General features: G+C 47.5%; 1 protein-coding gene and 1 pseudogene across 1 annotated transcript; one reads left to right on the top strand and one right to left on the bottom strand.

Annotated features, from left to right (window-relative positions):
• The first annotated feature begins 6,362 nt into the window (after positions 1–6,362).
• On the top strand, positions 6,363–7,312 carry LOC136537925 (uncharacterized; annotated as a pseudogene).
• A 768-nt stretch (positions 7,313–8,080) lies between these two features.
• On the bottom strand, positions 8,081–12,470 carry LOC136517073 (inosine-5'-monophosphate dehydrogenase-like). The gene is made up of 4 exons (XM_066510592.1): positions 11,471–12,470; positions 10,508–10,687; positions 8,971–9,228; positions 8,081–8,558 (listed from the first exon to the last, which is right to left on the bottom strand). The coding sequence occupies exons 1-4, from the start codon at positions 12,464–12,466 to the stop codon at positions 8,487–8,489; spliced, it is 1,506 nt and encodes a 501-aa protein (XP_066366689.1). The 5' UTR covers positions 12,467–12,470; the 3' UTR covers positions 8,081–8,486.
• Positions 12,471–13,023: the final 553 nt, after the last annotated feature.

Here is a 13,023-nt window from a genome sequence, read left to right as displayed (position 1 = left end):
CTTGCTAAAATTTTTATGCGAGATGACATGCTACAAACTTGGAAACATGGTCACGTTCCTTCTCACAATTATTTCAGTTCCCTTTGTTTTCACAACCCTGTTCTCCTTTATGTTGTGCAGGATCGGTTTCAAGTACAATCGACGCCGAGGATGGCTTTTCATCAAGAAGGGGAGGATGATGAGGATATGACACCCATGCATACGACCATGTTTGGCACATGGTATGGAGGAGTAGGAGGCTAGCAAGGGTGTCCAAGTCAAGAAGGAGGTCCGAGGCTAATTCGGTTCGAGTCCCCGAGGTGGAGGCCCAAAGCAACTCAAGTTCGAGTCTGCATCGGTTTCCAGGACCAGTCTACCTTAAACTGGTCACCCAGGACGCATCCGGACTCCGTTTTCGACGATCCATATATGGTTGGAAAGCTAATTTGATAAGGAAGCAATCCAAGTGGTTTCACATCAAAAGACCTTTAGAATCAATGGGAATTGTCGAAACAAGTCAGCATCCAGAATCTGTCAGGGTGCTGCGACACCGTCTTTTGGTCCGTTGGACCGTGTATCGTGTTTGGGCCCATTAGAGGGTGCGTCCAGGGGGGTGACGCCCAAGACTCTATAAATAGTAGCTGTCGCTCTCCTTAGGGTTTGGGTATTGTTTAGTTCTTGATTTCCTTGTAAAACAGACGTCGTTTTGCTGTAACTGTCGCCGCCAAGGCCGCTTGCTGTAAACCAGGGCCCTAGTTCTTGATCTTGTTCGCCTATGGTGATTAGTCCTTTCGAATAAAGACTTGAACTCTTTCTCATTATCATAAGCCTCATATTTATTTGCAATTTCAGATTGTGTTTATCTCGTTCTTGCTTGTGTTCTCGATTCGCTTGCAGGAAAGCCTTCTCGGCGAGGTCAATCGTGTTTGCGTGGTTGATAACTAATGGAGCAGTGGTGTAATGGTTGCAGGGGTCCGAATCAGTCTTGGTTCGAAGCCTAGATCGTGAACATCGAGTCTCCACCAATCGACGCTATCATACCTTTTGGAAGATCGGGCCTAGTCTACATCACTATGTCTGCTTCCTCCGACCAGGAGAAGCGCTTGGAGGCCCTGAGGAGCTTAAAGAAAGGTAGTACTTTTTCACTGAGGCGTGATATGAAGTGACTTAAGGCAGGCATGTAGCCTGTAAGCTTCTATATATCCTTGACGCATGTCGGCCATTTCATGTTGGTGATGGCGGAGACCTTGTCAGGGTTAGGTTCAATGCCTCGAGCACTGACAATGTAGCCCAACAGTATACCGGATGGAACTCCAAAGATGCACTTTGAAGGGTTCAACTTCCATCGGTATTTGTTCAAGTTGGCGAAGGTTTCCTCAAGGTCGATGATAAGATTATCGGTGGCCCTGGTTTTGATGACCACATCATCGATGTAGGCTTCGACATTGCAGTCGATCTGTTGGTCAAGGCACATTTGGATGGCCCTTTGATAGGTTTCTCCGGCGTTCTTGAGTCTGAAGGACAGTTTTGTAGCAGTAAGCACCGAAGGCGTGATGAACGATGTCTTGATCTGATCTTCTTCCTTCAGGGAAATCTGGTGATAGCCGGAGTAACAATCAAGGAAGGAGAGCAGTTCGCAGCTAGTAGTGGAGTCTACAACCTCATCTATCTGAGGCAGACCGAATGGGTCTTTAGGGCAATGTTTGTTAAGATCAGTATAATCAACACACATTCTCCATTCTTTATTCTTTTTTTGAACGAGAACAGGGTAGCTTCGACGAGGGCGAGACTCTTCGTCTCGTAAGCATAGGTGATGGTGAGGTTGGCCCGTAGGGCCAAGACTCCAGCAGGCGAAGGCATCTTTAGCACCAGATAGGTGTAGTGCGGTATAGCCATGAACTTGACCAGAGCTAGCCAACCAAGTATGGCGTGATAGGCGGTGTCGAAGTCAGCGACGTAGAAGTTGATATGTTCGACATGGTAGTTGCTTGCCGTGCCAAACTAAACTGGTAGGATAATCTCTCCAAGCGATTTGGAGGCCCTGCCTGGCACCACACCCCAAAAGGTGGAGTCAGAAGGTGTGAGATCGGACAAACCGAGGCCTAGCTCTTTTAGGGCTCCGACAAAGAGGAGATTCAAAGCGCTCCCACCATCAACGAGCACTTTTCTAAAGAGCACCTTCTGTACGGTTGCATCGAGGATGAGGGGAAAACGCCCCGTGTAGGGAATATCCGCCCACTGGTCAGCCCTGCTGAAGGTGATGGGGACCTCATACCATGGGCGATAGCTAGGGTTAGCGGTGGTGTCTTCCGTAGTAATGGAGAGCACGCGCCGTGCGGTGAGCTTCCGCTCTCTTCTACTCTTAGTGGAGGCGAGGCCCTCGAAGATGGTGGCGACCACCTTATTGTGGTCCTAAAAAGCATTATTATTGCCCTCAGGTGGCCGGTGACCTCCAGCTCCATCGTTGGCATCGTCGTCAAGCCTCTTGTCCTGGAACTCCTTAGCCAAACCAATGCAGTCCTTCATCTTATGTTTGGCGTTCTTATGAAGAGGGCACGAGCCGTCAAGGATCTTTTGGTACTGTTTGTCGTAGTTGCGCTTGGCGCGAGGTTGACTGATGGCAGCGACGATGTGGTCTGGCCGGTGGCGGCGATTTTGGCCAGGCCTATGTCCTCTTGTCTGATCACGACCGCTGTCGCGATGGTAGCTGTGGTCATTGGGGCGGTGGTCGCTGTGGTGTCGATCGTCGAGGCGGTCGTCATAGCGGTGAGGCAGGTGATGAGTGCCTACATCCTCGTTGAAGCGCACCTCGGCTTCCTCGGCGTCGGCGTACTAGTTGGCCATAGTGATCATCTCATCGATGCCAGTGGGCGGCTTGCGGTTGAATTTGGAGCGAAGCTCGCGATGGTGGAGTCCTCGGATAAAGGCGGTGATGACCTTAGCTTCCGTGATGTTGGGAATAGAGTTCCTCATCTCGGAGAAGCGTCGGATGTAGCTACGGAGGAGCTCGGATGGCTTTTGGTTGATGCGGCTGAGATCATGCTTGGTGCTGGGTCGAGTACACGTGGCCATATAGTTGTCGGTGAAGACTTTCTTCAGCTCTTCCCATGATCTGATGGAGTTTAGCCCAAGGCTAGTAAACCAGCTCATGGCGGGTGGCGTGATCATGACGGGGAGATAATTTGCCATGATGCTGGTGTCTCCTCCGATGGCACGAACAGTAGTGGCGTAAGCCTGTAGCCACTGTGTCGGGTTCATTCTTCCTTCATAGGGCTCGACCCCAGTGATCTTAAAACCATAGGGCCACCAAAGTGTTCGGAGTGCCCTTGTGAAAGTTCGAGGCCCCTTAGGATTGTCGACACCATCGTCTGCGGCGTTGCGGTCAGGGATAGGCTCAAGGGCTGAGTCTAGGTTGCCGTACTCCTTCTCGTACTCCTAGCGGCGACGCACTTTGTCTTCATGGCGACCGAAGCGACGTTGCTTGATATGCCATTGCGCATCCCGGAGGTTGCTGAGGTGCACTCGAGTGTCCTGTTCGACCTCCTGGTCGTGTTGGCGATGGTATTTGGTGCGGTGGCCCCCGGGTCCCCCTAGAGAGGTAGCGACTGGTCGGCGAAACGGCTTTGACTGGGGCGGCGATTAGATCTTGGCACAGCTGATCGGTGAATTGTGCTCATAGAGCACGAAGGTCTCTAATCCTCACAAATCTCATTGACCTGACAGTGAGCCGCTTTAAGCATAGCGGCGATCTTGGCGAGCTCGAGCGTTTCAGGGAAACGAGCGAGCTCATTAGCGACTACTGCTAGATTGGCACTTGGAGTCTTGAAGACGTCGTGGCCGTCGACGTGGAGAAATTCTTTGTCAAGGTCGCGGTGAAGCGGGAGCGGCCTTCCTTATGAATCGAGCCAATTATCCCGAGCAGCCTCGACCCTCACAATGGCTGCCTCATTTTCTCAGCACTGCGCGTGGTTGACGTTCTGGTTCTCTCGAGCAACATGCTCCTCCTCGGTTTTGCCGTTCCGAGGAGGGCTGTCGATGCTGATGTTGAAGATCGCACCACCCCAGAAGGGTGGAAGGAGGAGTTGCTCGGAGAAGGTTTCGGTGAGGGTCTCCGTAGAGCCCTGAGACTCAGAGCCTGGAGTTTCTTCCGGGATGGTCTAGAGGGGCACCCCGGGGCTCTGGCCTAAGTGTAGCATGTTGACGGCTAGCAGAAGCTGGATAGTGACCTGGTCGGCGAGTAGATGGGCGCAGTCCACCTGGTCGGCGAGTTTGCCTCTTAGGGTGTGTTGGTAAGCGGTGGCAACGTTGGTGAACCCGAAGGGTAGGGCCGTAACCCCTGCAGTTTCCCGAGTAGCCTTCGATAGATCTGGATTGGAGGGTGGTCGGTGCTGAACCAGAGTGTCCAGAGCTGATTCGACGATGGAGAGACAATCGGCGAGCTTCAGTCCGACCCGATCGATGGATTTGATTAGATCATTGTTGTTGATCTGCCTCCTCTAGTAGCAAGGAAGCGGACGGTGAGTCGTTGCTGAAGGAGACCTCGAAATCGGCTCCGAGATCGGATCTGTAGTTGCAGGTGTGGGGGTGGTCGGCGCAGAACCGATCTGCCCTGGCTCGAGGAGCTCTTCAACTCCATCAGCGTTGATGACCCATGAGATGGATCCGACGGTGAAGATCTAGCCAGGCTGCGGAAGGGTCAAAGAGCCTACAGAAAAAGCCATCTTGTTCGACAAGGAAACAACACGCACACCCCTACCTGGCGCGCCAACTATCGATAGAATATCATCGACAGACCTCTGAGGGGTATCCCACGAAGGTAGATTGATCGACAGAGGAGCGTGAGATCAAGAACAAGAAGACAACAGAGACACACGAGTTAGACAAGTTCAGGTTGTCAATATGACGTAATACCCTACTTCTGTGGTCTATTGGTTTGTATTAGCTATCGTATGATATGCCGTGAGTTTGGAGGGGGTCCCTGCCTGCCTTATATAGTCTGAGGAGCAGGGTTATAAGTCGGTTAGATCTAAGAGATAATCGAAAAGTAATAACTGATTACAGGAATATTGGGATCATACATATCCTAACAGATCTCGTAGTATCTTCAGGATATCTTCTTGGCATCTTGCGGGTGGCGCCGAGCAGAGTCGTGCCCCGCAAGGCTTCATCTTGTGGGTTGGGCCACCCCTGGGGGCGCAGCCCATGTGGTCTACCATGGGTATCTAGGGTCATACCCCCCACAACAAGTGCTTACAGCGTACTTTGAGAAGAATAGGACAGATGAAACAGCTCGAGGTATATTGTATCAGGACTTTCCCGAGTTCTATACGTGGCAAGCATAGGGCAAAGTTTGGCAAAATAGGGTGTGTCGTGATACATTACGACAGATTAGAAGAATCATGTCTGCCAATCTAGTCGAGGGGGAGCGTTACTATCTTAGGGTTCTCCTAAACCACGTGGCAGGTGCAACCTCATTTGAGTGTCTAAGGACCATGGATGGCAAAATCCTACCGACCTTCCGTGAAGCTACAGAAAGAAGGGGCTTAATCGAAGAGGACAACACGCTAAACGAGAGTCTCGCTGAGGCAACCGGGTGGATGATGCCATATGTGCTGCGAAGGCTCTTTGCAATAATATTGGTATTTTGTGAGCCCAGTGATGTGTTTGGACTATGGGAGAAACACAAGGAGGCAATATCGGAGGACTACAGGCGTAATAATCAATCCACCTTCATGGTTGAGCAGATGGTCCTCATGGATATTCAAAAATTGCTATAATCAATGTAGAAGGATATAAAGATGTACCCACTTCCTGATATCGACGACACATATGATGCCTCTCATGATATTCCTAGAGAGATTTTTGAGGAGGCTAGCATTGAGGTTAACAAGAATGATGTGGCTCTGTCAGACACCCTTAACAAGGAGTAGCGGGCTGCATACGATGAGATCATGTCCTCGATTGATACCAAGGACGGGGGTCTCTTCTTTGTGGATGGTCCTGGCGGGGCCGAAAAGACTTATCTGTACAGAGCACTTCTCGCTACTATACGCAATCAGAAAAAGATTGCAGTGGCAACAACTACATCTGGTGTTGCGGCCTCAATAATGCCTGGTGGTAGAACCGCCCACTCGCGCTTCAAGATTCCCCTCACTATCGATAATGGGGCCTTTTGCACCTTCACGAAACAGAGTGGTACTGGCAAGCTGCTTCGGGTCGCATCCCTTATTATTTGGGACGAGGTGACAATGATAAAGAGGCAAGGTGTTGAGGCACTAGACAACAACCTTCGTGATATAATGGACAGACCAGAGTTGCCGTTTGGAGGGAAGACTGTGGTGTTCGGTGGAGATTTCAGACAGGTTCTTCTCATTGTTCGGAGAGGGTCAAGGGCTCGGGTAGTTGGTGCCTCGCTGCGGATGTCGTACCTTTGGGATTCCATGCAGCATCTAAAACTGGTGCGCAACATGAGGGCAAAAAGCGACCCGTGGTTTGCAGAATACTTGTTGCGCGTCGGTGGAGGTTATGAGGAGGCGACTGTTGATGATGAAATCCGTCTTCCTTATGATATATGTGTTCCACACACCGGGGAAGATAGTGATCTTGATACTCTAATTGATTGCATATTCCCTAACCTCAATGCAAATATGTCAAGCAAAGATTATATCACCTCTCGAGCGATATTATCCACGCGGAACGAATGGGTTGATATGATTAATATGAAGATGATAGGTCGTTTCCACGGAGATGAGATGGTGTACCATAGCTTTGACTGTGCGGTGGACGATCCGCACAACTACTACCCTAAGGAATTCCTTAACACTTTGACACCCAATGGTCTACCTCCACATGTGTTGAAGCTGAAGATCGGTTGTCCGGTCATATTGCTTAGGAACATTGACCCTACGAACGAACTTTGTAATGGTACCAGGCTTATCATATGGGGGTTCCAAAAGAATACCATAGACACTGAAATTGTGTTGGGACAGCACGCTGGAAAGCGGGTTTTTCTGCCTCGAATACCCTTATGCCCGTCGGACGATGAGATGTTCCCTTTCCAATTTAAGCGAAAGCAGTTCCCTATTCGGCCCAGCTTCGCAGTGACTGTTAACAAGGCACAGGGGCAGACTATCCTTAACGTCGGGGTATACTTGCCGGAACCAGTGTTCTCGCATGGCCAATTGTATGTGGCGCTATCAAGAGCTACAGCAAGATCGAACATTAAGATCTTGGTTGTGCCGGCTGCTGAGAAGGATGTGAACAAGAAAAAAGAAAAAGGGAAAAGGAAGAAGAGACCGACAAAGGATATATTCACAAAGAATATTGTATGTAAAGAGGTTCTAACTCTATGAAAGAGGTAATGCATTACACATCGATACATATTTTTTCAAGATATATCAATAGTAATTTAACTTTAAAAATTAACAAACAACTTATGTGTAGGATACTTCTAAATACAGCTTCAACTATCTACATGCTTCAGCTGTAAGAAGCTAGATGCCGCATCTTGGACTTGAAAATCTTCTGGATTATCTTTGATTGGTGACCAGCTGCAACTTGGTGTTCGTGCAAAGCACGTTCTCTTGGTCGAAACATTGAGAGATTAGATTCTTAATTATACAATATACTGTAAAACATGTATTGTAAAACACAAACTTGTTATGATTAAGGTGAATGCTCATGTATTGCAACTTGTAAAATATCACGATTGCAATATCTATTTTAGATACATTATAACACGCGCTCATACATATATTATCGTGATATTATGTATACACGTTGCAACGCACGGACATTTAACTAGTATAGTAATAATATTGAAAAAAAAAACATACTGCAGACTGATAGAGGAATAGTGGCTTCTCAAACATTCAGATTAAGGCTCCTTGAATTTGTTGAATCAAAGCCTTTTAAATTTGAATCACGTTTAGAATAGATTAAAACATTTTGCTCAAAAACTAGAACAGGTCCAGACGTCCAGTTGCAAGTGCAACTCATAATTTGGCTGCTCAAATTTGTTGAAGCAGTGTAAGTGGCACACTAGACAAGACAGCATTCTTCGAACACAGGGAGTCCAAAGCCTGTTACGATCGTGGATTATAAAGTGGAACAGTATTTTTCTCTCACACCAAACCAACCAGCAATATATAATCCGCGATCGTTTACTACAAAACCAACAGGCTAAAGATTATAGGCTGAATGTGGCAGGACAAAGTACATCTATCACCGGATCCAAATCATTGTTAAATATTTAAATAGCAGTGTTACTCTCAGCAAAACTGGGGACAAAGTTTCGATGACAAGCCGTGAGCTTATCCGGCAATTCTGAAGCCGGACGTTCACTCTTTATTATTATTCCGCTACATAGATGGTACACCTGCTGCCCAAATCGACAAGCTTTGCTGACAAGCTGCTGAGCTTTTGCCAGGTAGGATGACGAGCACCGTCCCTTCCATATCATGCAGCCAACCACTCTTGTTCCAATTCTTCCTTGTTTGGTTATGGAACTAGAATGCCTTCTTCTCGTATGAAACCAGCCCATGGATTCCACCTTCAACCTGGGCAGCGCCGGTTCTCACCTGGTAAGGACAACCAATAAATATATCAAATCAGTTCAGTATGCTTACTGGAACAGATGCTCAGCTTTTGGCTAGTAATTATATGTTTTCAGAAAATAAAGATGGATACATTCACTATTTCCACCAGCAATAATTCAAACTCCTTGTCCATATCGAACCTAATCTCCAAATTAGTACATCATTTTGACCTTTCTACGATTCATATTATGGATTAATAAAGACTATTAAATAATCTACTGAACTTTGGAGCTGGTACCACAAATAAACCTACTTGTAAGTATTAACAGGGGTTAACTTTAATTGTTTAAACAATCTTTCTGTAAATGAGCAAGATGAATTTCTCCAATCTTAGACAATTGATATTAAAATCTAAAGCATGTTGGAAGATAACTTGTGTGCAGCCTAAAAATACCTCTAATCTGAGTGTCTCTGATCGCAAAAGATCATGAGCTGACTGGAGAGAATCTGCACCAAGATCTTGGAATCCTTGCTTAACTGCTTGCATTGTGTAAGGGATGAACCTCAGTACAGAACCTTTGTCAGCTACTGCTCCAACAACACCCTGCGCGACTTTGAGCTTGAGTGTATCACCAAGGTACCTTGCATCACTCCCTTTTGTCATGGCTTCAAGAGAGCCCATGCCTCTGTATTTTTTTACGCGACGGCCGTCCTAAAAATGGCATGTCAAGAGTTATAACTCAAAACATTTTCATGAAAGAGCAGATGAAAGTTTAATGTGTCAGACATAGATTGGTACAAAATAATAAAGAAGGCAAATAACGAGTTAACAACTTAAGAAACAACTTATGTGATAAATAAAGTACTAGAATTGACACACAAAATGCAGATGGGTTCTCACAGATATTAATTCTAATTCTTTTCGAGGGAGTTCATGGTCCTAGCTTATATAATATATGATCCCGAAACAATCAACTATAGAGATCTAGTAAGCTAGCCACTAGTGCAAAAGGTCCAAATAAAAAAATGTTGAGCTATAAGGTGTATTTGATATGCTCCATCAAACAAAATGGCAAAGATAGTTGGCTACTTCATAAGCAGTCAGCACAGACTATAACTAGCAAAATGACATGAACCAACAATACATACACATATACTGACTACATCCCAAAATAAATCAACATCTAGAGTTATCCTAAAAGGGGCGTACCCAGTGCAGAGAGCTCCCGCTCTGTGCGGGGTCTGGGGAAGGGTGTCAGTGGCAAGCCTTACCCTCGCCTGTGCAATGCAAGGAGACCGCGACTCGAACCCGGGACCTTCCGGTCACAGGCGGTAAGACTCTACCGCTTGCACCAGGCCCGCCCTTCAGAGTTATCCTAAATCAAACTATTTTAAGTTCGAACAACTTTATGTAGAAGGGTATCCATGACACCAAATAAGTGCACTATGGAAATATATTTTGTGATGTATCTAATGATACAATTTTGATGTCATAAATATTGGTGCTCTTTTCATTAAATTTGGTCAAACCTAACAAAGTTTTAATTAGGACAACTCTAGAAGTTGATTTATTTTGGGACCGAGGGAGTAATTTCAGCCTGAAATATCTGATATTCTGGCAGCATGGTTACTCATGCACAATGCAAATATAGAAGGATACATCCAAGTGCCATTCAGTCATCATATAAACCACTTTCATTGCACTATCTTGTTAACTTCAATGCCATCTAATTAGACTGTTCTTTGTACATAAAGGAATTTTTCATTGCAGTGGCCACATGGGCTTGATTGCATGTTCATGGCATGTGATCTTCAGTATGAATCAAGTCTCACATTCTACATGGCTGTAGGGACTTTGAAGTCATCAACTAAGTCCAAAAGACCAAAAGGCATTTGAACATTCTGTTTACGGTAATCATATTAAACGAAAAGCAAAAACAGAAATTTACCCATTTAAGAACAGCAAAAACATCAATATACATATTGTATACCTTGTACTCATAAGTACCAGGAGCTTCATGACTGCCAGCTAAAAAGCTGCCCATCATAACAGTGGATGCCCCCAGCGACAGAGCTTTCACAATGTGTCCAGAATTTGAAATTCCACCATCAGCAATAACTGGTACATTGTGATCCTTGGCATAAGATGAAACCTTATACACCGCTGTTGCCTGTCCACCAACACAAGAACATCAAACACAAGCAGCAGTATTAAAATTATTTTGTCTCTACAATATACCATAGGCAGAAAACCCTGGGAATCATTTGTCTCCACTATCCACCACAAGATAACAAAAATTTAAAGGCTCCTCTCCAACATGATTAGACCACCAAGAATCCATGAGGAAATAAGGAACAACATTTCCATATATATCAGACGTGGGGGAAATGCACTGTAGCACATGGGGAAAGCACTGTGCCAGCCTACCAGGTCTAGACAAATCTAAGACCATGGCCTCCTAAAGAAACATGATACTCAACCTGCAAGAATATGAATGGAAGGTGACAGCACCTAATAAACATTCCCAATGATTTTCAATGTCCTAATTAGTTCATAAAAGCTCAAAATTAGACCAAGTACCCATCACTCCATCAGTGTCTTCCAAGCATATGAAACAAGGACTACATATCCCCTACCTAGCTGAAAGGAAAGTTAGTAGATGCTCTGATGTCATCAAATGAGAAATGGATGCTTGCACTGAATATAGCAAAGATTTCAGGATGTTTATGATGTCTAGCAAAAGAAAGGACAAAATTTGTTTCCAAGAGGTCACGGCCATCTAAGATAACTTCAGATCATAAGACAGTTCAGAGAGGAACAAAACGAGTGCCTACCTAATGGCAGAGGATTCAGGGTAGCCAACAAATTTGACAGCAAGCTAAATGAAGTAAGCTGATGGTGATGAATTAGAATACTGAGAAAAACAAGAGTTCATGCGGATTTTAGCATTTACCTGTCCTCTTCCAACAGCACAAACCTCTTGGGTGGTACAAATTGAGCCAGAACCCATCCCAACACGCAATCCGTCTGCACCAGCTTGAATCAAATTCTGGGCCTGCGCAATTGTCACCACATTGCCCCCGATCAAATCCACCTCTGGATACATCTTCTTGGCAAACTTTATCATATCAAGCTGGTAAATGGAGTTCCCCTGTGAACTATCAATCACGATAGCATTTGCCCCCGCCTTAACTAGCCGCTCCAGCCTTCCCTTGTCATCCTCACGGGTCCCAATGGAGGCCGCAACTACAAACTTCCCGTCCGATCCAAGAGACGGCCTGCCTAGCTTCGGATAGCTCCTGATGCGCTCCACATCCTTGGCAGTGATGAGATCGACAACCTCACCATCGTCGGATACGAGAGGGGCGTAATCCAGACCCTCATCGGCAAGGAAGGCGGCTGCTTTCTCGAAGTCGAAGGAGGCGGAGGCTGAGCGCGGTGTCGGTCGCATGTACTCATAGACAGCGACAGGAATCTCGCGGGAGGCAGCATCGGCTGCGACAGCGACGCCAACGAGCGTGGAGAGCGAATCTCCGTGCTCGGTGACGAGGGCGTACTCGTTGCCAGCGAAATCGTTGAGCGTCGGGGCGGAGGACGGGGAGAAGAAGGGCACGGAGGAGACGAAGGGGAGGCGGCGGGACTTGGCGGCGCGGACGATGGCGGCCTGGGCGTGGGGCTCGGTGTTGCCGTGCACGACGGCGGCGGCGCCGAGCGAGGCCATGGCCGCGGCCATGGCGGCCTCGGAGACGGTGTCCATCGGGGACGCGACGCAGGGGACGGAGAGCGGCACGCGGCGGGAGAGGCGCGTGGAGAGGTCGACGGCGTCGGCGGGGAAGCCGATGTACCCCGGCAGGAAGATGACGTCGTCGTAGGTGTAGGAGATGCCCTGCGAGAAGAGGCGCGGCGCCGCGAAGCCGTCGTCGGTGAGGTCGGCGCTGCTCGCCGCCATTGGTGGGTTGGGGGGGGGGGGGGGGGGGGGGGGGGGGGGGGGGGTTAGGGTTTTTGGCTGCGGGCGGCGGCGGAGGTGGCGGCGGGAGAGAGACGGGAATGAAGGGAGTCGTGAAGAGAGCGTGGCGTGCCCGCTGCTTGTGCTCGTGCTCTGTCAATCGATAGGGATTTGTTTGGCGGGTAGCAACGCGCGTGATGATTCGATGACAGGTGGGCCTGACTGCCCCGGCGGCGAGCCGAATCGTGAACTGGGCCGGGAGCCCTGGACGACGACAGAGGCACAGAGCCCACCGATCTGAGAATGTCCCACAAAAAAAGATGATAATATGAATACTGTATGAGTGATATAATTTGAGGGAATCATATGCTTCCACTGTCTTCGGCCACCATTTCGGTCAGATGTCAAAAAAAAAGTAGGGGCATGATTGGTTGGCTACTAAATTTTGCCCAACTAAAATTAAGGTAAGCTAAAATTTAGACTTGCCAAAATCAAGGTTATCAAAGTTAGGGCAAAAAATATAGACATGCATTTGGTTGGTTGCCAAGACTTGCCAAATT

Source organism: Miscanthus floridulus, chromosome 2 (genome assembly GCF_019320115.1).
Source record: "Miscanthus floridulus cultivar M001 chromosome 2, ASM1932011v1, whole genome shotgun sequence".
In the NCBI taxonomy this organism is placed as follows: domain Eukaryota; kingdom Viridiplantae; phylum Streptophyta; class Magnoliopsida; order Poales; family Poaceae; genus Miscanthus; species Miscanthus floridulus.
The sequence above is the reverse complement of the archived record's forward strand: the minus strand, read 5'-3'. Positions and strand labels throughout refer to the sequence as shown.

Excerpts from the sequence above, each read along its gene's own strand:
- LOC136517073 (XM_066510592.1), bottom strand. The coding sequence starts at position 12,466 with ATGGCGGCGAGCAGCGCCGACCTCACCGACGACGGCTTCGCGGCGCCG. Across the intron at positions 10,688-11,470 it reads GTGCTGTTGGAAGAGGACAG|GCAACAGCGGTGTATAAGGT; the intron begins GTAAATGCTAAA and ends GTTGGTGGACAG. Across the intron at positions 8,559-8,970 it reads CAGAGACACTCAGATTAGAG|GTGAGAACCGGCGCTGCCCA; the intron begins GTATTTTTAGGC and ends TGTCCTTACCAG.